Source organism: Sarcophilus harrisii, chromosome 6, assembly GCF_902635505.1.
Source record: "Sarcophilus harrisii chromosome 6, mSarHar1.11, whole genome shotgun sequence".
Taxonomy (NCBI): domain Eukaryota; kingdom Metazoa; phylum Chordata; class Mammalia; order Dasyuromorphia; family Dasyuridae; genus Sarcophilus; species Sarcophilus harrisii.
Genome location: NC_045431.1, coordinates 124,238,190 through 124,266,186, shown reverse-complemented (window position 1 = coordinate 124,266,186; position 27,997 = coordinate 124,238,190). Strand labels below are relative to the sequence as shown.

The 27,997-nt window shown below is 32.9% G+C and overlaps 1 protein-coding gene across 7 annotated transcripts in view; it reads right to left on the bottom strand.

The window, feature by feature from the left end:
- Positions 1-27,997, bottom strand: part of CAMK2D (calcium/calmodulin dependent protein kinase II delta) — a 372,089-nt gene that overhangs the window by 10,525 nt on the left and 333,567 nt on the right. For 5 of the 7 annotated variants that reach the window (XM_031943044.1, XM_031943045.1, XM_031943040.1 and 2 more), the window contains 3 exons: positions 25,530-25,571; positions 22,309-22,357; positions 1,055-1,130 (listed from right to left, as the gene is read on the bottom strand). In XM_031943044.1, the coding sequence (XP_031798904.1) occupies positions 1,055-1,130; positions 22,309-22,357; positions 25,530-25,571 (167 nt within the window). The remainder of the gene's footprint in view (positions 1-1,054; positions 1,131-22,308; positions 22,358-25,529; positions 25,572-27,997) is intronic. The other 2 variants (XM_031943046.1, XM_031943043.1) reach the window with 1 other exon arrangement.

The window sequence follows — 27,997 nt, the reverse complement described above, 5'->3', positions numbered from 1 at the left end:
TAGGCTTGGCTCTCTATCCACTGTGCCACCTAACAGCTAGCTCTTTGTTGGCTTATATGTCACATTTTTTTATTTGCTTTTAGGGACTGTTAAATAAAAAACATCTATAGTATCTTTTTTTTTTTTTTAAGTTGTCACTTGAGGTCCACAGGGGATTATTATCTCATAAATTAAAAATGTCCAATTCTTACTTCTTCTTAGACCTTTATAGCTCCCTTGGTTCAACAAATCCTCTACAAAGAAATAATGCTGTTGAAATGGGAAGACTGTGGATCCTTGTTTTCATAGTAATAATGATCTCTAATAATAAAGAGGGGGGATTCTTTCCTGTTTTCTCCCTCTCCTCTACTCCTGTCTTTCCTGTCCTCTCCTTCCTTCCACATCCCCTATGCTCCTAATTTCTCCTTTTCTCTTATGTCTTCTCCTCATATCTCTCATCCTTTCCTCTCCTCTTGTGCTGTCATCTCCTCTTGTCTTGTCTATACTCCTTTTTTGACTTCCCTTCTTCTCTTCTTCTGTTTCTCTTATCCTGTCCTGTCCTTCTGTCTCTCCTTTTCTCTTCTGTCCTCTCCTATCTCCTTTTTCCATTTTATCCTCCTTTTTCTTTTTTTCCTCATTTCCTCTCTTACTTCTGCTTGTTTGCTGTTCTTTTACTTTGAAGTCAGCCTTCCAAATATGTGTTACTAGGTCCTATTCCAAAAAGATTGCTTTGACATTCCAAAATCGGGTCTGAATCACATCTTTGACTCATACTAGCCATGGGACTCTAAGGAAGTCATTTAAACCTTTTTGTACCCTAACTTTCCAAGATAGTAAATTGCCAAACAGTCATGTGTCTTCATTGGTCAAAGGAGTTTACCCATTAAGAGCTCCATATACCAAATAGAATCCAGGGTGTCCTAAAAATGTCCTAAAAATATATATATTAGAATAAAGACTTAAATGAGAATTTTATAACCAAGCTATATAGCCAAGCCAAGAGCTCTTGCTTAAACATTCATAATTAAGAATGGAACAAATGCTATGTATTCATGAAAGAAAAATAAATACTCACGTATAAGCTTCAAAGTCCCCATTGTTGATTGCTTCAATAAGTTGCTCAGTGACTTTGATAATCTCTTGCTTACGAGCTAAAAGGAAAAGTATAGATCCAAATGAGAAGAAAAGACTACAGGTAATACAAAATCTTATAGCAGTATCATGGCAGACCTCTGGCACTAGGGATACCTACTCCCATTTAGGTAGCCATCCCATAGCCTTCAGGTAGAATTGTGATACTCTTTTCCCACCAGCAGAAAATACTAGATAAATGTGTGTTATAAGGAAAAAAACAGAGGACTTCAAAGTTCAAAAATACATACTTTACCTTCGTTTTCGCTTTGAAAGACTATGCAAAGAAATTTCTCAATCATTAGTTTTTTTTTTTTTTTTAAAGAAAGAAAACATAGGGGAGAAGGGAATATTGTGCTATTAAGTCACACATGTTCATAAACAATTTTGAGCTTAATTGTATATATTTACAATATATTTACAATATATTGTATATTTACAATATAGTATATATTTACAATAAGTATGAAAGAGAAAGAGAGAGAGAGAAAAAGAGAGAATTAGAGAAAGAGAGAGAGAGAGCGTTACAGTTTAAACACTCTTTCAAGTGTCTTTTATATTTAAATATAGTTATCTCTTTCACATCATGGAGGATTAAAGGCATAACACTCCTGTGATCTGAAAAATTTGCTAAAATTTTTGGCCCTCCCTTCATACCAGAGAAGAAGTCTGATTATTTTTTTCTTTTGCTTATGGGGTATTTACAGTGATCTTATTGTAAAATTCTGCATTTCCAAGTTTCTAAACTTTTTTTCTGTGTCATCTATTGATTTTTGTGTGTCATCTGTGGCTTCCACTACAACTCTCAAAAATTTTTCATTTAATTTAATTTCTTATGCCAACCTGCAATATACTGAAACTATGATAGGGAAAGTTACAAAGTAGAAGGGATAGCTATAATTTCTATACCAGTAATGCAATATGATTAGGGCAACATGTATAACTGTTATTGTTAGAAACTATGTCATAAAATTGTTGTTTTAATACCAAGTACCTGTGACTTTCTAAGTAGACCTGTAACTGATATAGAGAACTCCTAAAAAGGAAGGACTCTCTTCCAAAGCAGAACAGAGCCTTCTCTGCAAATCATTAATTGTAGAATGTTGCTTGGATGTTTAAGTGACTCGCTCATGGTGATAGGTCAGAGATGGAACTCAGGTTATCCTAGTTATGATAGTAGTTCCAGATATCAAATCTACTATACCACAATGCCTCAGTTCCTCTTACTACAACAAAATAATTTATTTTAATATTAATATTGACGTAACAAAAAACCACTTCTTTTTGGTAAATCCTTCCTAGACAATAAGAAGTGTCCTTAGTGTCCCTAGGAAACTTTCTAAAATTATGTTACAGATAAGATGCTGATCTGCATCTTTTCTTATTGAAAATTCTCTATACCAACGGAATCATAGGTTTCATTTTAAAAAAAAAAAAGAGGTTCAGAAAAAAAAGATATTTAAGTTTACAATTAAGGACAACAGCTATCTGATACTGCTTTTTGTAAAAACAAAGATACATATTCCTGCAGCCATATTGTATTATTAGTGGAGAAATTACTCCCCCTTTTCTGAATTTCTATGGTGCCTGTTATTTTTCAAATATAATCAAATACTACTCTTTCAAAATAGGTACTCTTTTGTTAGCTAGTACCTAGCTAACATTCACATAGTTTTTTAAAGTTTGTAAAAACTTTATGGAGGCAGCTAGGTGGCTCGTGAGATATAGGACAGAGCCTGGAGTCAGGAGGACCTAAGTTTAAATCCATCTTCAGAGATTTATCAGCTATGTGATTCTGGACAAGTCATTTAACTTTTCTTTTCTTTAGTTCACTGAAGAAATGGCAAACAGTATCTTTGTCCAAAAAACCCCACATGGACAATATTAACTTGTGATGGTCCATGGGGTCATGAAATGTCAGATGTGGCTGACAACACAAAGGACTTTACAATGTGTTGGAATCTTTACAAAGTGTTAAGACATTGGAGTTAATTTAATCTTAGAAAGAGTTATTTTGGGCCAGAACTTGAAACAAGGTACTAAGTGGAACTGATAGAACAATGCTTGTGTTCACACCTTTAGAAAGCTCATAAGTATCTAAGTACTCAATGGAGTTTACACGTTTGGGAGAGTTCAGGGTTAGGGTTTTGCACTCTGGGAGATAACCCAGAATTCCTTTCCCTCCAGAAGGTGGAGTTAACCTTTGGGAGATCACATAAATAGAGGGAGCTCTTGGAGCTTGGGAATTGATTGGAGGTACAGAGAGATTCATTGCATCTTCCAACTTGGTGCTGGCTGGAGGCTGAAGAAAGCAGAGGCAGAAGCCAAGGACAAAGCTGCAAGATCTCTTCGAGCCAGGCAGAGAGATAGGCCTCAACTAACAGGGCTAATTTTGGAAGGAGAAATAAACGTTTGCATTTTTACCAGCTGGCTGCGATTTTGGAGTAATTATTTATTTCAACTGAGACTAAGGCTGCCTCCGGAAAACCTTCACAACAATGCTATTTAATTTTTCCTTCCTTCCTTCAAATTGGGGCAACTAGGGAGTATAGTCAAGAGAGCACTAGCCCTGGAGTCAAGAGGACCTGAGTTCAAATGTAGCCTCAGATACTTACTATGTGACCCTGGATAAGTTACTTAATTCCAATTGCTGCCCCCACCATCACTACAAAAAAAAAAAAAAAAAAAAAAAAAAAGGCATTTGAGGAAATCAAGACAGAGTTTAAATGCTTTGCTCAAGGTTACAGAGGATATAAATATTTGAGGCAAGATTTGAAGTCAGGTCTCCCTAATTGTCTAGCTACCTAGTTGATTTTTTTTTTTTTTTTTCTGATTTTACTGATTTCTCCCCTATCATTATTTGTGGTGTTTTTCTTCTTTAAAAATATAATAAAGTTCTCTCTGGGAGAAAGCAGGTTTCTTGGGGAGGTTTTCTGGAGGCAGCCTTAGTTTCAGTTACAAGTAAATAATCACACAAAATGCAGCCAGCTGATAAAATGCAAACATTTATTTTCTCCTTCCAAGTCTTGTCTCTTTCCTTGGGCCTGGTTAGCTCAGAGGCCTATCTCTCTGCTTGGTTCCAAGAGCTCTTACAGATTGTCCCGTGCTTCTACCTCTGCTCTCTCTCCTTGGTTCTAAGAGCTCTTGCAGCTTTGTCCTTTGCCTCTGCTTTCTTCAGCCTCCAGATGGAATGAATCTCTCTTGCCTCCGAGAGAGGCTTCTGGCTCTCAATCTCCCAGAGTTCTGAATCTGGTTGTGCCTCTGAGAGAGTGCTTCTCCTCAACTGAACTGACGCTCCCTTCTCGAATCTAATTCAGCTGAAGTCTTCTCTCAGTGTTTTCAGCTCAACTCCTCGGGAGAGCCTCTGTCTGTTTCTTATATAGGATCTCTTCTGAGAGAGAGGGATTATGGGTTATCTCCCAGAGTACTCTCTGGCCCTGAGAGTTTCAAGGGAGGTATGAATTTGGATATCTCTCCACTTAGTACCTTGTTTCAAGTTGAGTTAACACTAGGATTCCAATAATTATTATTTCCTAGCATTTTCTCGCAATAAATTTCTCTTTCATTCCATATTTGTAGCTACCACCTCCATTCTGGAAAAATTGATATTATTCCTTGTTATTAATCTTCTAAAAGTTAAAATTGGCCAAATCATTCTTCAGAATTCACTGCCTCGTGGCATCTTATATTAAATTTGACTTGTCAATTGTCTTTTATATTTACTGAATTGTCTTTTACATTTGTTGAATTTCAGAAATCTTTATGTTTGATTTCTTTAACTATAAAAAGTACTTGAAGGAAATAATTGTACCAGAAAACTTTTTGGTAGCTTTAACACAATTTTAGCACAATTCTTAGACACAGCAGGCACTCAATATATGCACCCAACACAGTTCTTAAAACAATAGGCACTTATTGACTTATCAAGTTAATAAGCATTTATTAAGTACCTACCACATGCAGGGGACTTGACTAAACAAAAGGGATACAAAGTGAAACAAAACAGTCCCTATTCTCAAGGGATTCACAGTCTAAAGAAGGAGACAACATGAAAACAAGCAGGAAAAATAAATCATATATGAGATGTTTAAGTCAAGCAAACTGATTCATCCTTATTTTCATGGAACTATTTAACTTACTGTTTTACCATATAATATTTCTTCCCTATTTTTAAAATGCATGTGTCCCATACATTTTAAAATTAAAATGAATTTGTTTAACTTTATGTGAAATACCTTGAGGTGGATATAAAATTAGGACTGGGAAATATTGGGCTATATGATGGAGAGAATATTACTTCTATTTCTATGTCTTAGCACTCAATGGTGAGGCAACAGAATTTGGTGGAGAAAAGTTGAGAATGAAATCAGAGAATCTATATTTGAATTCTATTTGACATGTATTCATGTTACAGAAGGCAAATCAAATTTGTATTTCAGTTACCTCATCTTTAAAATAAAGAGGTTGACTAGAAGGCCTCTGTAATCCTTTCCAGCTTTAAATTTGGGGTACAATCAGGTTGTACTCATTTTAGGGAAAAATGGATTTTTGCCTTTATTAAGTAAATAAATAATCCAAATAAAAAATTATTATTCTTTCTTCAACTGCAGTTCCTGTAGGAGATAAATGCTCTGTCAACCCAATTTAGCTGAGATCATTTGATTTTACAACAAATCCCACTAATTGATATTTGGATACTAATTAGCAAAAAATGCAAGTTGCCATGAATTACTACTACTAATATAAAGTTTAATAGAAATTATTTGAATTTAGGGGAAATGGAACATTATACCTAAAATCATCACACACATTAAAATCTTGACTTAGCTTGATAATATATATCTGTTCTATAATATATTCCATGTCCTATAATAAATGCTACAATAATAATAACATTTTTGTTAAGTGGATTTAGGATTTCCTATCTTTATATCTTCATCATTCATATTTCTGCCAGTTCAGTGGTGAATATAAATATTAAATAAAATATTAAAAAATAATGTTAAAAAATACTGCCAAAAGTACCCAAGTGGCAGCAGGAAAATGACAGGGATACTGCCAATGGCATGGTGGCTAAAGCTTAATTCCATTTGCCAACAAGTGATTCATCTGTCTGTGGCTTCAGCAGCATGAACATTTGGTGAGAGCCCAGAACAGCTGACCTGGCTCCAAAAGGACACCAATAAGGAAAATCTCCAAAAAAGGAGAGTGAGAACATTGTAACTTGGTAAACAGTAAAAACTCAACAGTAAAAATATAAGCTATTATATATATATATATATATATATATATATATATATGCTATAAATAACTTATATTTACACAGTATTTGAGTGTTTACATGGTGCTTTACATGCATTATCTCATTTGACCTTAAAAAGATAAAGCTCCATGAGATATTACAGATAGAGTGAATATTATTATATTCTTTTTATAATTGAGGAGCCAGAAAATGATAAAGCTAGGATTTGAATTTAGGGCTTCTATATTGAAACATCCAACCTTCCTTAAATCTCTTGTTTAAAGGGGCAAGCTTTTCAGTGTACAATAGGAGTGCCAAGGACAACGCAATATTTCAAATAAGCAGTTATCCAACTCTTAAAAAGAAATGAAGAGAGAGATAGAGCATATTTACAGTAAAAGTTTAGTTTGTGAAAAATCCAGGATCCCTTTCTTACAGTTAAAGGACTTTTGAAACTTTCATATCTGCCTCCTCCCCCCCAAAAAAAGTATCAAATTGTGAGAAACTGGAATTCTTAATGAATTTTTCTATTTTGGCAGATGAAAATTTTCTATATTTAAACCTCAGTACAGTGTACAACTAAAGGAAAATGTCCTTTGGTCTTCTCAATAATGGATAATGGGTTAATCACCTAATAATCAAAGAGTACATTGGAGTAGGATCCTCAGTGAAAATGACCACAGAGTCTAAACTTCCTTTCTAACACAGACATAGTGCTATCTTATCTACAGATGATAATATGATTATAGTAACTGCAGTTCAGTAACCTAACAACTTCATCCAGTTAGAACAAGGCAGAAATCCTCAAAATAGACAAAAGACATCTCAATATCTAAAAGAATATAAAAATAAAAGCCATGGGGGCGGCTTGGTGGTGCAGTGGATAGAGCACCAGCCCTAAAGTCAGGAGAACCTGAGTTCAAATCTGGCTTTAGACACTTAATACTTCCTAGCAGTGTGACCCTGGGCAAGTCACTTAACCCCAATTGTTTCAACAAAAATAAATAAATAAAATCTATGAATTATCTTCTGGACCTCATCCAGAGATTATATGAATAAATGAGATAATATATGTGAAGCACTTTGCAATAAGTAAATATTAGCTATTTTTATAATTAATTATCTTAATCACAATATCATTATTAATCATGAGAATAAAAATGATATCTTTTTATCTGCATATACATATATATGCATAGTATATGAAGATAAAGATACTATTATCTTTTATTAATCCAGAACTGCATGCTACAGATACAGCATGAACATGTATTCATTACAAAAATGGCATCAAAACCATTAAAAATGAAATAGAATAGGAACACAAATTGGAACAATAACATCACAATTGTTTGGAAACATTAAAAGTATTAATAAAAATGTTATACTCAGCATCTTAATAAACTAGAGAAAAAAAGATAATATCTTTTAAAAATATATCTAAAATGTTTAGTTATTTGATGTTGACAGCAGGGTTTTTTTCCCTTCTTTTTTTCTTTTTTTGATTTGAACCTGTGATTTCAACTGGTATGGGAAACTCCTAGTTTGCAAACACTCTTTTACTATTGCAATACTCATATAATTGCCTGGGGATACTGAGTGATTAAGTGACTTGCCCAGGGTCACACAGATAGAAAGTGTTTTTTGTGGTAAACCTTAGACATCTAAGGTCAGATTTGAACCTCCTGACTTCAGGGCTGAGGCTCTATCCACTGTGCCACTTAGCTGCCCTGAGCTAGCTCTTTTTAGAACTATAGGAACTGGAATTTATTTTCTCCTCAGGAGAGAAGACTTGAGGCACAGTGAACAGGAGGAAAGACTCACAGTCAAGAGCTGAAAAAATTTTGTCTCTTGGTATTAAAATCTCTGGCTGTATATCAACAAAGCCCTGGCTTTAGATCTGAGGGCCAATATCCATTCCTATCTGGACTCCTCCCTAGCAAAATGATGGCACACAAATCTCTTGGTTCTTCAGGGTCTTCATCTCTGCTAAAGTAAAATGATGAATAAGGCTGGAAAATGTTTCCAGTTGTTTTCAACTCTCTCCCATCATGACATTCAGAATTAAGTTTCTCTAGAATCCTGATATTGTAACTTAATATTTTTAAATTCTAATGAATCTGTACTATTTCTCACTTGAATGGATTCATGTAAATTATTTAAAAATATCTTTTGCCTTTCTTTGTAAACCCAGAGCTGAGCATGCTACTGAGTACTGAGTATAGAAGGCTAAATGATTATTGACCAATGCAGACTATTGACTAATAAAATTGGTGAGTTGTTACACATCAAAACATAACAAGGCTCTAGTTTAGAAGCAGATAGATGACTTAGTGAATAGGATACTGAGTTTAAATGCTGCCTCAGAAATTTAATGGCTCAGTGATCTTGGAGCAAATCACTTAACCATTCTCTGCCTCAGTTTCCTCATTTCTAAAATAAGGGGAGGGATAACAATAATATCTATTTTACAATTTTGTTTTGAGGATCACATGAAATAATATATGTTAGGAGCTTTGTAAACCTTAAAGTGCTAATTTATTAAGATTCACCACCTAATGGTTAAGAATCAAAATACATGGAAACTATTTTCTAATTCCTCTATAGCCACAAACAAAAGCCTCTTTCTCTGGCTCCAAGAGTGACAATGAAGGAATGAACATTTAACTATTTCCTATGTGCCAAGCAGTATGCTAAGTTCTGGAGATATTAAGAGAAAAATAGTTTTTTAAAGAACTCACATTCTAATATGAGGAGTAGATAATACAAATTGGAAAATTCAGCCACAAGAAGATGGAAAGGTTTAATGGTTATTAGGATGCAGAGAAAGGAAAGGAGAATGCAAATAGAAGGAAAGTCAGGAAGGAGAGAGGGAGAAAGTAAGGAAGGAGAGTGGAAAGAAAAGAGCATATATTATTTACTATATGCAAAGCACTATGCTAAATTTATTTACATCACTTATTCAGTCATGTCTGACTCTTCATCACCCCTTTTGGGGTTTTCTTGGCAAAGATAGCAGAGTGGTTTGTCATTTTCTTCTCCAGCTCATGGAACAGTGAAATAACATTTTTATATTTAAATACAATGAACTATACTCCCCTCCCCTTTTTCATTTGTGCAATTAGACTTAGAAAAATTGAGTTTAAAAAGAAAACTTTAAACCTTGAGGCTCCTACTCCCTTTCACATACCATTGCAACACAATGAAGGATAGAAAAGAAAAACAATCTCCTCCCTGACTTCATCCCTGTGCAAAAACTACCTTGGGAATAGAATTATTGTCAAGGACAATCTTGTATCCTGCAGTTATGCCCTCATTATAATCCCTATCTATCCAAGAATGGTCCTGCTCCCCTGTCTGACCGCCCTAGCCACAATCTCCAAGCTGTAAATACCAAGTTAACTCCTCTCTCCCTGCCCTCTCTTTGAAGTAAAGATAACAACAGCTGCAAGACTGATTGCACTCTTGCTTCTGTATTTTGCTTGCTAAAAACCTTATATACACTCAGTTGCTTTAGACTGAATGTTTTGGAAGTATATTCCCATTTTGGTCAGCTAGCTTAAACTTTCCACATTAAAGATTAAAAACAATCTCTTTTCACCTCGGTTTCTCTGGTATTACTGGTGACTTTATACAAATCATTTTACCTCACCCCTTTCCTGGCCCTCAGTTTCATCTGTAAAATGGAGGGGTTGAATTCAGCCCTAAACTTAAATCTATATCAATGACCCATTAGATTCAACCATACTAGAAATTGGTCTGTAGCACTGAAATCAGCCTGAAACAACTTGTAAGATTTACATATGCAAAGCCATAGTTTATTAGATCAAGTGGGGCAGATTTCAAAGCAGAAATTTACCTAGCGTTTCCATGATTTTTTTTTTTTTTTTTTTTTAAGCAGTCAACAGTTTGCTGGGGCAGGGGCTTCATAAGTGATTAGTTACTTAAATACTCTTTAAAACTTGTCCGGAGAAAGGATTCTTTCAAACTGGAGGTTTTTATATGAGTCATAAGAGCATGTGAGGTGGTTTGGTGATCTTTAGCAATGAAACTGAAAATCAATTTAGAATTGATAGGTGTGGCTTTCCACTGGAGTCAGTGAAAATTTATAGAGATAGGAGATGAAATTGAGTGTGAGGAATGGTGAATAGGCTAGTAGGACTGGATTGTAAAATGCACAGATATGAGTAATATGGAAGAAGCTTGGGTAGTTAAGGAAGGGCCAGGTTGTGGAAAAATAAAGGAATCGGGTCCTTGAACTATAAAGAACACTGACATGACCATGTTGTAAACCTATGGAATCTTAGTAACTGGAGGCTGAAAAAAATGAACAAATGATGGCTGCCCATCTGCTGACTATGCCTGTCTAAACTCAGCTGAGCTGATCCTCAAATGACAGACACATCATTTTTCTTAGGACTTCTACTCAGAATTTTTCATCTTAGAAGGAACTATCTGGCCTGGAGCTCTGTCAGCTTTTAAAAACCTTATATCACCTCCAAGCCATGTTGAAGAATTAGTTAAGACTAATTCTTAATTTAAGACTGATGCAGTGGGGCAGAATGTTGGATTTTTCTAGCTGTGAAACCTTTTCTAGCTGTGAAAACATGACCTAACGGTGATGGAATCTATTTCCTTAATTTTGTCATCTGTAAAATGGGAATTATAATAGTACTTTTCTGTTAGTATGGTGGGGAGGATCAAATTAGATATTTATAAAGCACTTTGCAAGCTTTTAAGTTTTTTTAAGTTTTAAGTTTTTTAAGTTTTTTTAAGTTTTTTTTTTCTTCTTTCTTCACTGTCTCTCTCTATAATCTCATAAGCCCAAGTATGATCTCTAGGCATATGATTCAGAGATATAATGACATCATAGACAAACACACATGTACATATACATACATACATACATACATACATGGACATACATACACATGTGTATAGCCCTATCTCCATGCTGGGCTTCTACCTCGAGCTTCATTCCTACATCATCAAATGACTCTTATTTGTAATAATCTTTCTGTTAAGTCACCTTAGCCTGGGCATAGTCCTGTCACTTAAATATGACCCCTCAAAAAGAAGGAAAAAAAATGACTATTTTTAGAAGTATTTTTAAGGGCTAACATACATCTGATGACTTCAGCATTGGACTAGGGGATCCCAACCTTTTGGGTCCTTATTTTTTGGTCATGATCTGAATATTTTCCTTTTTCTACTATTTAAGATGATTTGAGACTTAACGGAAAATGAGAATTCAGAGTCATGATCGAATTTCTTGCCTCTCTTTTTATCTCTTCTCTAACTTGCTACTTAACTGCTTAATTGAATTCTTAACTCACAGAGAAAGGAGGGTATCAACCTTGTGCCTAGTTCATTCAGGGGTATTCTAGACCAAACCAAGACTATTAACTTTTTAATCTGAACATTTTTACATCAGAAGTTGGCAAATGTTATAAACCAGAATTTAATTTATTCTTTTGTTGATTGTTTAGACTTAAGAATGTGATGGTGAAAATGTTAATAAGGAAAATTAAACTTAAAAGTGTACTGTGTGTCTATTCCTCCTTGAAAACCTGGCTGTAAGCACTTATCAGCACACCCTTGATTGTTGACTAAACATTTATTAAGTACATTATGGAATATCATGTGTATGAAATTGGAAGAGGGAGATAATAAGACTTCTTTGTTACTCTTAATGGGCTTGCAGTCTATTAAATACAAAAATATGTGGACCCGAGTGCATATAGTATAAATTAGAATATAGGTGGAGAGTAGAATGTAGTAAGAAATCATTTCCAGTTGGGAGAAACTAGTGAATATGGAAGTGATGTCATCTGAACAGGACCATGAATGGTAGGTAAGGTACTAATGGGTAAAGTTGGTAGGAAGGGAGAAGAATATTTCAGGTGCAGGAGTTCAGGAAATAGCATGGACAGTATTATATGAGATAAATATTTGGAAGCTGGCATATTACAACACTAGAAGTGCATATATTTTACTATATTTATTTTCTAGAGATCTTTTTCAGTTAAAAAAAATCCACACCAAGCAATTTAATGTTTTTGACAGTATTAAAACCAGCCCTATTATATTTAAAATATGATAAACATTTATATTTGAATTTTTAGAGGAAAACTGAAAAAAGTTGAAGATGTATTGGTATTAACTGACATTAACTTCACATATGCTCTTTTTATACTATATTATTAGATGGCAGGTTATTATTAGGAGAAATGTTTATTGAAAAATAGGATGTTGAGCAGCCCTCTCATTTTATAGAAAAAAAACTGAGGTTCAGAGGGAAGTAGAATGGAGTAGAGCCTGGTGGTGATCTTATTTCTTCTAATGACAAATATAATATTTCTTATTACTAATCTCTGGCTAAGAAAAGATTTTTTAAAAAGAGGAGTGCTGAATCAAAATGACCATATTTTAAAGCCCATTTTTCCCATTGTATATTGATATGTTTATAGGCAACACTTCTTATATTAAATAATTATTCTCACTCAATTCTGACTTTGGGTTCTTTATATAATTTATTTTTTCTATTATTTTAGAACATTTATAATAGGTTATATATTATTACATATTCCTTTTTAATTACAATAGAGGACCCACAAACATTCTATTGACATCACTATATTTGGGGGAGAGGAGAAAAAATAATAAACTCTATATAGTTAACATTATAATCACAATCCTTATACTATAAGGGAAGAAAAGCAACTTTTCTGAAGTCATCAAATGAATACAGAAGAGCTCTGGTAACTGAACTGATAACACTAACTTCTTGCACAAAGGAAGTACTGTAGTCACACTACTGCTATTTAATGTATCTATGGAAGATATTTTAATGCTTCAGAATTGAATAAAGTTAAATGATAAAAATAATAAAAAAGGCTGAAGTGAATAATAAAAATATTTTAAAACTGAGGTAATTTTATGATTAGGAGATTAATCTATTTTATTAGGTTATAGGAAAATTAGAAAATTAACATGAATAAGATCTTATGCTCAACTATATTGTACATGTGACTATATTGTAATGAAAAATATAATAAGCTTTCAATAACATTAAAAAATATAAAATCCCTGAGATTTATACTTTCTCAATTCAATTTTCACAGGAAAAAAAATCTATGTAATGGACTTTTTTATACTTTGAATCATTAAAACACATTTTAAATGAAACTATGTAAAAATTTAGATCTAGAAATGGACAGGATAAATCTTGCAATTTTATAATTTATATAGCATTATAAAAAAAGGAAATGAACATCACATTTCTTTTCCACAGACTGTTCCTAGACTTTCCTAAATTGTTGCAGTCACAGTCTAAAAAAGAAGTAATTTTTTATGTCATTGAGTTTGGAGTACATAATATAGAAAAGTAGGCCAATATTTTTTGAAAAGATATTTCATATAACATATAACACAATGTAGAAATCACTTGCACAAATAACACTCATTTGTTTTAAGTATACCCTCACCTAGATTTAGCAATGCAATTAGTAGGACTGTCCTTCAAAATGAAGGCTATATTTGTATTATTATAAGTATATGTGTATATATATATATATATATATATACACATACATATATATATATATATATATATGTATGTATATTTAGGTATACCTCAATGACTCAACTGATTATTTTTCTCTTAAGTAAAAGCATTTACATATATTTATTTGATATATCTCAACAGCTATTAGAGTTTTTGTTTTAAAATATACTTTCCTAAACTTCTTTTCAGAAAAGATATGAAAAACTTGCAAAATCAGTTTTCCAGTAACTTTGGTGTATTCCATCTTGTTGATAATATGCAACTGATATTGGCCAACTTTCATATATAATTGAAGTTGTTAATATGTTTCCTTATCCCCATTAAAAAATAGATAAATACAAAGCAGACTCAATAAAAAAGTATTTGGGGGCAGAGCCAAGATGGTAGAGAAGACACATGCTTCTTTCTGAGCTCTCCTGCTACCCTCAAACTATTTATGAAATTCAGTCTCTGAATTAGTCAGAACCCACAAATATTGGGGGTACAACACATTACCAAAAGAAGATAATCTTGAAGACTGCCAGAAAAGGTCTGTTTTGGTTGGGCGCGGGCATAGGAGGAGACCAGGTGAGACACAAGCACAGGCAGGCAGACAGGCAGAGCATGGAGGCCATGACACTAAGCAGACTGGGGGCAGGAGGGCAGTCTCCGTGGGTGGAGAATCTGCAGGGAGAACTCTACCATGGTGTTGGCTACTCTGCTCTGATTACAAGCTAGTAGATCAGCAGAAAAACTATAAAACTTGCAACACAAATGCACAGGGTAAAGAGTCTAGCCCAAAGTGCCAGAATCTCACAGGACCTGGCCACACACACTCAGGACCAAGAGTGACTCCCCATGATCCCAGGAGAGCTGATTCCTGCACAGCTGCTGCCATGTTGCTGCCACTTCCTGGTGCCTTTTGAGGAAGCTTGGAAAGCCCTCATTGCCCCAAAAGCAGAACACTTTTTTTTTTAAATGTGTAAAAGGGAAAAGTGAGTTCTAACTATAGATAACTTCTATGGTGAAAGAGAACAGATTTCAAAGCCTGAGGAGACTAAAGGCAGATTGTCTCTAGATGAAACCCCAAAGGGATATATGATCTGGTCCCCACCACTCAAGGCTCTCCTAGAAGAAATTAAAAAGAATCTTAAAAGAGAGGTAGAAGAAGAATGGGGAAAGGAAAGGAAAACTCTGCAAGAGGGTTTGGAAAAGGAATATAACTCATTAAAAGAAAGATTTGTTAAAGTGGAAACAAGAAAACATCTCCCTGAAATATGAAATGGAAAAGGTAAAGATCTCCCAGGAAAACAGAATTTATGAATTGGAAAAGGCAAAAAACTCCCAGGAAAACAGAGTTTGTGAATTGGAAAAAGAAAATAACTCCTTAAAAAAATTTGTGAAATGGAAAAAAATTCCATAGAACAAAACAACTCATTTAAAAATTCAATTGGACAAATACAAAAAGAAATAAAAAAGAAAAATAAAAAAGAAATAAAAAAGTAAATGAAAAAATAATGCATTAAAAATCAGAACTGAATGACTCAAGGAGACATTAAGAGTCAGTCAATCAAAACCAAAAAAATGAAAAAAATAGAAAAAAAAAGTTAAATACATACTTAGGAAAACAACAGACCTGGAAAATAGATCTAGGAGAGATAATCTAAGGATTATTGGACTCCCTAAAAATCATGATGAAAAAAAGAGTCTAGACATTATTTTTCAGGAAACCATCAAAGAGAACTGCCCAGATGTCACAGAATCAAAAGGTAAAAATAACCATTAAAGAATTCACTGAAAACCTTCTGAAAGAGATCCCCAAATTAAAACTCCAAGGAATATTCTGGCTAAATTCCAGAAATATTAGACCAAGGAAAAAATATCACAAGTAGCCAGAAAAAAACAATTTAAATATCAAGGAGCCACAATAAGGATTACTCAGGATCTAGTAGCGTCTAGTAGCGTCCGCATTAAAAGATCAAAGGGCCTGGAATCCAATATTCCAAAAGGCAAAGGAACTTAGAATGCAGCCAAGAATAAACTACGCTGCTAAATTGAGCATTTTCTTCCAGGGAAGAAGATGGGCATTCAATGAAACAGGTGAATTCCATTTATTTCTGATGAAAAGACCAGAGCTAAACAAAAAATTTGACCTCCAAATATAGGATTCAAGAGAAGCATAAAAAGGTAAAAAGAAGTCTTGAGACCTGTGTTTTTGTATATGTATGATTTGATTTTACTGTTATAATATAAAAAAGGAACTAAAGGTGGAAAGGATATTGTAGCAGAAAAAGGGGGAAGTGGAGGTAAAAAGAGGGAAACTACATCTCACAAAGAGGAAAAGGAAACCTATTTTATCTAAGGGAAAGAAAGGTGGGGGATGAACATTGTGTGAATCTTACTCCCATCAGATTTGGCTCAAAGAGAAAATATTAGACATATTTGGTTTACAAAGAAACTTCTCCCACCTCACTGAAAAGTGGGAAGGAGGGAAAGCAAAAAAGGAAGGGGTAAGCTAAATAGAAGGCAATACAGAAATAGTAGGGAAAGGTTTAAGAAAGGGGGAGGGAAGAATTCTAAAGAGGTAGGGCTGTGTGAGGCAAGTTATGCCTATAAGTTTAAAACTGGGGAAAGTAGTATGGGGAAAAGGAAAGAGAAAAGCATAATCTGGAGATAAGAAGATAGCAGGAAATACAGAATTAGTAGTTTTAACCATAAATGTGAATAGGGTGAGCTCTCACATAAAGTGGAGGCAGACAGCAGACTGAAATAAAAGTCAGAATCCTACAATATGTTGTCTATAGAGAATACATTTAAAGTACGGTGATACATACAGAATAAAGGTAAAAGCCTGGAGCAGAATCTACTATGCTTCAGGTGAAGTCAAAAAAGCAGGGGAGCCATCCTGATCTCAGATCAAGCAAGAGCAAAAATTGATCTAATTAAAAGGGATGAGGAAAGAAATTATTTCATGCTAAAGGGTACCATAGGTAATGAAGCAATATCAATACTAAACATATATGCACCAAGTGGTATAGCATCTAAATTCCTAAAGGAAAAGTTAAAAGAACTGCAAGAAGAAATAGATAGCAAAACTACAGTAGTGGGAGATCTTAACCTTGAACTCTCAGATAAATCAAACCACAAAATAAATAAGAAAGAAATTAGAGAGGTAAATAGAATACTAGAACAGTTAGGTATGATAGATTTTAGGAGAAAACAAAATGGAGATAGAAAGGAGTACACTTTCTTCTCGGCAGTTCATGGAACTATACAAAAATTGACCATATATTAGGACATAAAGACTTCAAATTCAAATGTAGAAAGGCAGAGCTACTAAATACATTCTTTTCAGATCATGATGCAATTCAATACATTCAACAAAAAGCCAGGGGAAAACAGACCAAAAAGTTATTGGAAACTAAATAATTTCGTCATAAGGAATGATTGGGTAAAACAGCAAATCGTAGACACAATTAATGATTTCACACAAGAGAATGACAATAATGAGATGACATACCAAAATTTGTGGGATGCAGCCAAAGCAGTAATAAGGGGAAATTTTATATCTCTAGAGGCTTACTTGCATAAAATAGAGAAAGATCAATGAATTAGGCTTGCAACTAAAAAAAGCTAGAAAAGGAACAAATTAAAAACCCCAATCAAATGCTAAACTTGAAATTCTAAAAATAAAGGGAGAGATTAATAAAATTGAAACTAAAAAGCTATTGAATTAATAAAATTAAGAGTAGGTTTTATGAAAAAACCCAATAAAATAGATAAATCTTTGGTAAATTTGATTAGAAAAAGGAAAGAGGAAAATCAAATTGTTAGTTTTAAAAATGAAAAGGGAGAACTTTCCACTAATGAAGAGGAAATTAGAGCAATAATTAGGAGTCACTTTGCCCAACTTTATGCCAATAAAAAATTTGATAACCAAAGTGAAATGGATGAATACCTTCAAAAATATAGGCTGCCCAGATTAACAGAGGAGGAAGTAAATTGCTTAAACAGTCCCATTTTAGAAAAAAGAAATAGAACAAGGTATTAATCAATTCCTTAAGAAAATAATCCCCAGGACCAGAAGGATTTACATGTGAATTCTACCAAACATTTAAAGAACAATTAACTCCAACACTACATAAACTATTATTTGTTTGTTTGTTTATTTTTTAAAAAAAATTTTTAAATAACTTTTTATTGACAGAACCCATGCCAGGATAATTTTTTACAGCATTATCCCTTGCACTCACTTCTGTTCCGATTTTTCCCCTCCCTCCCTCCACCCTCTCCCCCAGATGGCAAGCAGTCCTATACATGTTAAATACGTTACAGTAGATCTTGGATACAATATATGTGTGCAGAACCAAACAGTTTTCTTGTTGCTCAGGGAGAATAGGATTTAGAAGGTATAAATAACCCGGGAAGAAGAACAAAAATGCAAGCAGTTTACATTCATTTCCTAGTGTTCTTTCTTTGGGTGTAGCTGCTTCTGTCCATCCTTGATGAATTGAAATAAAGTTAGATCTTTTCTTTGTTGAAGAAATCCACTTCCATCAGAATACATCCTCATACAGTATCGTTGTTGAGGTATATAATGATCTCCTGGTTCTGCTCATTTCACTCAGCATCAGTTCGTGTAAGTCTCGCCAATCCTCTCTGTATTTGTCCTGCTGGTCATTCTTACAGAACAATAATATTCCATAACATTCATATATCACAATTTACTCAACCATTCTCCAATTGATGAGTATCCATTCATTTTCCAACTTCTGGCCACTACAAACAGGGCTGCCACAAACATTTTGGTACATACAGGTCCCTTTCCCTTCTTTAGTTATATAAACTATTTAAAAAATTAGGGAATGAAGGACTCCTACCAAATTCCTTTTATTACACAAACATGGCACTGATACCTAAACCAGGTAGGACAAAAACAAAGAAAGAAAATTATAGACCAATCTCCCTAATGAATATTGATGCAAAAATCTTAAATAAAATATTAGCAAAGAGATTACAGAAAATCATCCTCAGAATAATATACCATGACCAAGTAGGATTTATACCAGGAATGCAGGGCTGGTTCAATATTAAGAAAACTATTAGCACAACTGACTATATCAATAACCAAATTAACAAAAAAATCATATGATTATCTCAATAGATACAGAAAAGGCATTTGATAAAATCCAATACCCATTCTTATTAAAAAAACATTAGAGAGTATAGGAATAAATGGATTTTTCCTTAAAGTGGTAATCTATTTAAATACCTCAGTGAACATATATAATGGAGATAAACTGGAACCATTCCCAATGAGATCAGGAGTGAAGCAAAGTTGTCCACTATCACCATTACTATGCAATATGGTATTAGAAATCCTAACTTCAGCAATAAGAGATAAAAAAAAATTAAAGGAATTAGAGTAGGTAATGAGGATACTAAATTATCACTCTTTGCAGATGATATGATGGTATACTTAGAAAACCCCAGAGATTCTACTAAGAAGCTATTAGAAATAATTCACAACTTTAGCAAAGTTGCAGGATACAAAATAAATCCACATAAATTGTCAACATTTTTATACATCACTAACAAAATCCAATAGCAAGAGATACAAAGAGAAATTCAATTTAAAATAACTGTTAATAGTATAAAATATTTGGGAATCTATCTGCCAAGGGAAAGTCAGGAACTATATGTGCAAAATTACAAAACACTTTCCACACAAATAAAGTCAGATCCAAACAATTGGAAAAATATCAAATGCTCTTGGATAGATTGAGCAAATATAATAAAGATGACAACACTACCTAAACTAATCTATTTATTTAGTGCTATAACCAATCAGACTCCCAAGAAACTATTTTACTGAGCTAGAAAAAATAACAAAATTCATCTGGAAGAACAAAAGGTCAAGAATTTCAAGGGAACTAATAAAAAAAATCAAATGAAGGTAGTCTAGCTGTACCTGATCTAAAACGATATTATAAAGCAGTGGTCACCAAAACTATTTGGTATAGGCTAAGAAATAAACTAGTTATCAGTGGAATAGGTTAGGTTCACAGGACAAAATAGTCAACAACTATAGCAGTCTAGTGTTTGACAAACCCAAAGATCCCAGATTTTGGGATAAGAATTCACTATTTGACAAAAACTGCTGGGAAAATTGGAAACTAGGATGGAGAAATTAGGCATTGACCCACACTTAACACTGAATATCAAGATAAGTTCAAAATGAGTTCATGATCTAGGCATAAAGAATGATATCATAAATAAATTAGAGGAACATAGGATAGTTTACCTCTTAGACCTATGGAGAAGGAAGGAATTTGTGACCAAAGAAGAACTAGAGATCATTATGGATAACAAAATAGAAAATTTTGATTATATTAAGTTAAAATTTTTTTATACAAATAAAACTAACACAGACAAGATTAGATAAGCAATAAAGTGGGAAAACATGTTTACTTTCAAAGGTTCTGCCAAAGGCCTCATTTCCAATATACATAGAAATCAAGCCATTCTTCGATTGCTAAATGGTCAAAGGATATGAACAGACAATTCTTAGATGAAGAAATTGAAACTATTTCTAATCATATGAGAAAGCACTCCAAATCACTATTATCAGAGAAATGCAAATTAAGACAACTCTGTGATACCATTACACACCTCTCAGATTGGCTAACATGACGGGAAAAGATAATGATGAATGTTGAAGGGGATGTGGGAAAACTGGGACACTGACACATTGTTGGTGGAACTGTGAACGGATCCAACCATTCTGGAGGACAATTTGGAACTATGCTCAAAAAATTATCAAACTTTGACCCAGCAGTGTTACTACTGGGCTTATATCCCAAAGAGATCTAAAGGAGGGAAAGAGACCCACATGTGCAAAAATGTTTGTGGCAGCCCTTTTTGTAGTGGCTAGAACCTGGAAACTGAATGGATGCCCATCAATTGGAGAATGGCTGAATAAATTATGGTAAATGAATGTTATGCAATATTATTATTCTGTAAGAAATGACCAACAGGACGATTTGAGAAAGGCCTGGAGAGACTTACATGAACTGATGCTAAGTGAAATGAGCAGAACCAAGAGATCACTGTACATGGCAACAACAGCACTATGTGATGCTCAATTCTGATGGATGTGGCTCTCTTCAACAATGATTTGATTCCAGACCATTTCCAATTGTTCAGTAATGAAGAGAGCCATCTACACTCAGGGAGAGGACTGTGGAACTAAGTGTGGACCACAACATAGCATTTTCACTCTTTCTGTAGTTGTTGTTTGTTTGCATTTTTTGTTTTCCTTCTCAGTTTTTTTCTTTCTAGATGCAATTTTTCTTGTGCAGCAAGATAACTCTATGGCTACATATACATATATTGGATTTAATATATATTTTAATATGTACTGGAATACCTACCATCTAGGGGATGGGGGAAAAAGAGGAAAATTTGGAACAGAAGGTTTTAAAGTGGTTAGTTTTGAAAAATTACTCATGCATATGTTTTGTAAATAAAAAGGTATAATAAAAAAATTTTTAAAAATGTGTCATGTGCAAGATTAAAGAAAATAATACTATGAAGAACTAAAACAAAATAATATAACCAAAACAACTGGTGGAAAACAACTTTAAAAGCAAATTTAATTATATCAGAATATGTACCAAATATGTGCAGAAATAGGAAATAACAGTACTCCCTTATCCAATACCAGCAAAATACAATGAAGAGAATAAAAAAGTGATTACATGAAATCACCTAATAATGGAAAACCAAAAAGCTATGAATAGCATTGTGGAGACAATATCACTTCAGACGATCCTGGCTCTCTAAAAATGTAATTTGTCATTTTCACGGTTGTTCTTTTTGTTTCTGATACTAATCAGTATCAAATGATACTTTATCAATATAAAAACTATCTTCACTAATGTGTATCAGCAACTCATAATTTGTACCTTTTAGTCTTACAGAATTAGTTGTTTGAGGACTAAAAGGCTGTATAACTGCTATGGTTACCTAAGTCAGTTGGTTTTACAGTGAGATATGAACTTCATGGAATTTTCTTGATTCAAAAAATAACTCTCTACCATTATACCACATAACATTCTGCTCTTCTATTTATTCATTTACATTTTTAAGTGAAATCGATCTGATATAATTATACATTAATGCAATGTTACTTGAATAAACAAAAATGAAGTGAGGCTTTAAAACTGAATAAGATCAAACTTCCAGCAAATCTAAAACAACTGATGATATATTTTAGATATCATTATTACAACAACATTTAGAAAGGCAAAAATATTTTTGTCTCAAAAAATAATCCACAATTATATTTGTTCATTAATATGAGTCTACATGTGTTTCAGTTTTCCAACTGTTTAGGGTGTAATCATACCTTTCACATCTTCATCCTCAATGGTTGTATTGGAACTCTCAGTAGACTCCTGTTGAGAAGCAACCATAATTAAGATGCAATGTGATAGCCTCACATTGGGATTCTCATCCATTTAAGCAAGTAACATAACTTATAATTCATAGGACATGCATATCACAAAGCCAGATTTGTGAATGTGTACACATGCAAATGAGCACATAGACTATAATGGTTTTAAGAAGAGCAAAATTCTCTGTCCATTTCAAAAGGAAATATTGTGATAACATGGCTGGGTAACTTGTAGAACCCAAAGATCCTGTGTTTTATTTAAAAAAAAATAAACAAATGACCTAGACTAATTTATTCTATACCTTTTTTTTTTTTTTTAAAGAAGGTACTCTTCTAAATCTTAGGGAAATCCTATTTAAAATTAATAAATACCAACTTTAGAATGATAAATTTAATTATTTTTCATCAAATTTACTATTTAGCAAATAGATAATCATTTTAAAGGTCTAGACTTGGTGATTTCATCTTTGTGGAGAACTTGAAGGCAGCAAGAGGTAGATTTGAATCTTGTCTCAGACACTTATTAGCTTTGTGACTGGGCAAGTCATTCAGTTCTCTTACTTTTAAAATAAGGCAGGGGGAAAAGGGATTGGATTCAATGCTCTTTAAAATTACTTTCAAGTTTGAATATTAGGTGGTTCAGTGGATGGAAGACCTGAGTGCAAATCTAGCCTCTGACACAAATAAGCATACTTCATCATTTTATTTCTTCATTATTTTTATTTTTTGAGGAGGAGATAAAAAAAAGTCCACAAAAATCTGCCATGTTCATTATTAATATGCCATTAGAAAATCTGCTAATAAACAAGTCCCTTAACCTCTCTAAACTTCAGTTTCTTCAAATGCAAAATAAGAATAATAATAGCATCTAGTTATCAAGCTTATTTTAAGGATAAAATATTTTTATGAAGCACTTCACTGCCCTTAAAGCACTATAAAAATGCTAGCTAGCTATTGTTAAGAATAGCAACAATAATAACTATGATATTTTGATCACATGATCTTGGATATACAAACTACCTCCACTGATAGATAAAACTAGTAAAGTTTTATTTTCATAGAGTTGTTTAAGATGTTGTCACACAGTCAGTATATATTAAAAATGGGACCTCAATGTAAATTTCCCTAACTTCAAGGCCAGCTTTCTACATTGCAGCATATATGACTTCTTTCTGTGCGTATATTCTTTCTGCATGATATATTCAAGGAGAAATTCCATTCCATAATTTGATGAAAGAACAGAAAAATAGAACTGGATATATATATCATATATATATGATTTTGAAAGAACTTGTGCTGATATAAAAACATGGAGCTTTGACAAATAAACTTTCAATGATTACTAGATTTGTCATAATATATTTTTTTCTAAATCAGAAACTAGTCCACAGTGAAAAGACATGTGTGTTAATAAAACATTATATTAAGTGAAAGATTAGTAAGAAACAAGCAAACAAAAAGATTAGTGAGAAAAATAAAAGCTAATGTTGAATGATATGGCTATTTCTTAAATTGCATGATAATCCGATAATATTTTTTGATCCAAAATGACTCTTTTATCTTTTCTTTATCTTATTTTTTGAAAGTGAGGGGAAAGTCCACAAAAGTCTGCCATATTTGTCAGTAACATGCCATTAAAGAAAAAATATATTCTTAATTTATTAAAATATAAATGACTTATAAGGTGAAAAAATAGGTACAAGCTTTCAATTAGGGATCAATTAGGGAATGTGTATTCAGTGAGGTAAAAACATTTTTTAAAGCAATTAGGAAAAAAAAAACTCTTTAATGTCTTTTTCTGAAAATACATGAAAAAAAGTAAAAATGGTCAGAACCACTGAATACACTATTTACATAGAAAGAACAAGCATAAATCAAGCATATAAAAGGCACTGAATACATGGAGTTTGATTCCAATGCTTGATGCAGTTAAGGGTCACAGCCATACCATGCGCTGTGAAACCAAAATCAAGAAAGGAAGCAGAGAGAATACCATGCAAGGAGCTCTCACAAGGGATGTAACTAGTACTATTGAAATCCATGCTGGCACTATGCTTGGGGTCTTTCATTTTTGCTGATGATAACCTTTAATAATAACTTTGGATTTCTTTTTTATTTGTTTAGATTTTTTCCCACATGATTGTTTTGACTAGTCAAAGAACTCAAGGAAAAATTGAGGATTCTGAAGAAATTCTATATCTAAAGTCCATGGCAATACAATAAATTTAAAGTATTAGAGCCACAAACACCAAAACTCTATCCCTCTTCTTTTTCTGTATTGTAGACTTTTGGTATTTAAGGTTATGTCAGAGGAAAATTGTAATCTAAGTCTTGAACATTAATCACCCTCAGAGAAATATGGCCCATGACTAAATATAAAATTTGACAAAGAAAATCAGTAACATCTATTTTCCTCTATGGATGAAATCAACTATATAACAAATAAATCAGAGACATGTAATACATTCAGAATTTTTTTCCTTTTCTACTTAAGCAAGGGTAAGTTATTTATCCCTCCAACATGCTGAGCAACCCACATGATTTTTTTTTTTTTTTTAGAGCAAATATAACAGTCTTCTTGGCCTTTAGTTCCTCAGTCTGAACAATGAAATTTCTTTTCAGGAAATGCACATGAGAAGACAAGGAACACAATGTATAGGAGATAAGACTCCCATGTTCTGCTCAAAGTCATGCAGAAAAACAAATACATGGAAATTAAAAAATGAAACCCCTTGACAACAGAACTGATCCAAACTCAAAAGCTGCACAAAACCAAGACAACTCCCTGCCAACTTAAGTGTTAAAGTCTTACAAAAAACTAGATGATATAGCAACAAAATCTACTATTTCATGCAGAAAACATAACCACAGTTTGCTGCATGAACATGCAGAGAGAAAGAAGAGCATATGTAAAAGATTCAGATACACAATCACCTTCAGAAATAATAAGGGATCTAAGGATACCATTTTTCTTTCAAGACTTTTTTTGAGCATAAGTTTCTAAAACAAATTAGACTTACTAAATCCTTGGGTTAAAAAAATTAAAAGAGATATGAAAAAGATGTGTATCCTAATTCTCAAAAATGAAACTCATTTTGGTTTGACTTTTCTGTGGTATGTAAAAGCATCTTGTTAAAAAAATGAGCAAGATGGAGGTGATTTTTTCTGAATACCTTGTTTCCATCAGGGTTGTGGATTACGGTAGTTTGGGGCTCCTGAGTGAGAACAAAATAGAGAAAGAAACAGTTTGCATTGGTATATTTCTCTTGCTAATATAAGGGACAGAGCAAAGAGAGCCAATTAAAAAAAAAAAACAACATTAACCATGACAAGAGCAGAAGCAATATTAACTGCAATAGAGATTGCAGCTAACAAGTTCTTGGATGAAAAGTTTTTTGCCTGATCAGCTCATAAAATACAACATTCCCTACTGTAGGAGCATGCAAAAAGACCTTATTCATTGTCCAGGAATATAAAAGGCTTTGAATTGAAACACTCAGTGTTTCACATTTTAACTTTCTCATTTTTAAACATTAAGAGTTTATTCTATATAATTGTATCCAGTTGTGCTGATAAAGGGGAAAGTGATAATAAATCATCTTATCATCTATAGGAACAATGATCGATAGGGACAGAACATGTGTTTTCACTGGCTTAATAAATCTTATGGCTGCAGGTTTGCTTGTTCTAATGATACAAAATGAGGCACACTGTCTATGCTTAAAAGTGATGGAAAAAATGTTAACAATGCTGATTAAACTTAAAAATGTGTTAGGTCTTTTGTGGAGGTGTCTTATTTTTAAGCTTTACTTGCTCACCTTAATAGACTAATTTAAAGTGTCAGTTGTCTAGAATCCTGACTGTGACATGTTTGAGTTAGTATTTATCAGAATTAAGAGAACAATGTCTTTCTGATTCCAAAACAAAGTTAACTCTCTATCTACAATTATTCACAGTTATTCCCAGCTATATTCTCTTCAGTTCTAATAATAAATTTATTAGTTTTATTAGATATATTAAAATTTATTTTAATTTAATTTAAAATTAATTATTTATTTAAAATAAATCCAATAATAAAATTTTCATGATAGAAAAGAATAGAGAAAAATCAAGAGTGAACTGAATACTCTTTGAAAATATTGGAATCTTTTTGATAACAACAGAAAAAAAAGATTCAAGATTTAGTTACTCTATCCTAAAGGTAAATATATTTGAGAATGAATTAAATAATTCATCTGAACTTATTCAAACATATTCTCTAGGTAGGCAAATATTAGCAAAAATGAATACCAAGGGAGGCAATTTGCTTTAAGAACTAGATAGATTCTAGCGGTTTGTCATACAATATAGTACTTTCACAATGTTATTTGCATGATAAAACTGGAGAAAGTGAAGAACAATTCTCAATGTGGTATATTGAAAAGATTTTGGAAAGAAGAAATTAATAATGTCAAATTATTCCATATATACTTTTGGATAAGCTGTTTCCACCCCTATGGAATGCCCTTGCCTTTGTCCCTTGGAATCCCTACCCCACTTTATAACTTAATTCACACTCTCTAATATTTCCTTTCTCTGTAAGAGCTCTCCCTAGTACACAAATTACTTTTTATTTACTTTGTATATAGTTAATATTTGTTTCTCTGTGTACGTGATTTTCCCACCATATAATTTCCTCAAGGTCAGGAATAATTTTGCTTTTGTGAAGTTGCATCTTCAGGGCTTATCCTGTTCTTTGTATGTGTAATAAGTTTCTAATAAATGCTTGTTGAAACATGCCTCCAGAAAAGAGATTATGGGAAGCTTTCAATCAATGAGGGTATTTGTTGAACACAATCCTGCTCTACTCCTATGCTGAGGTAAGAGGCTCATGAATGAAGAACATAGCATGTATTTTAAGACTTCTACAATGTACTTAGGGATCAGTGTTGCTAATTTTTTTTTCCTTTTCTTTCTCTTTTTAAAATTTTTGAAACTATTTATTATGGTTTTCTGGGAAGTGTGGGGAAAAATACCAAGGAAAATTTTGATGATGTAAAAAACCAAATAAATAATAAAATAAATAAAAATTTATTTAAAAAAATGATTTTTGAACTAGTTCAAATATCAGTACTGACATAAAGCATTACTATTTTTACTGTCACTGTTTATTTTTCCTTGACAATCCCTTCCTAACTTTGTAATACTCTATTTCTTGACACTGTGATTGAGCTGTATAAGTTTGAGATGATGCCCCAAATGAGCATTCTTAGGTCCCAAAGACATGTCCCTTATTTTATTTGAGACTCATAATATTTAATAAAGCTACACTACTTTCATGACTTATCAGTGCACAAGTATTAGCATTAATATGGCACTTTAAAATTTTCAAAATGCTTTACAAATATCTCATTTTATTTTCATGACAATCTTAGAAAGAAAGTTACTATTATTATTCCTAATTTACAGATGGCACTACTACATCAATCATGCCTGACTTTTTTTTTTGTATGTAAAATAAAGAATGCTCTACATAAAAATTTCCCTGAATGTGAAATTACATGTGACAAGCTTCTTTAGAATGATACTTTACAGGAAAATTTCCAAGATGAGAAGGGTTTCCTAGAAAGAATTTATCAAAGCACAGTATAATGTGAGAAGC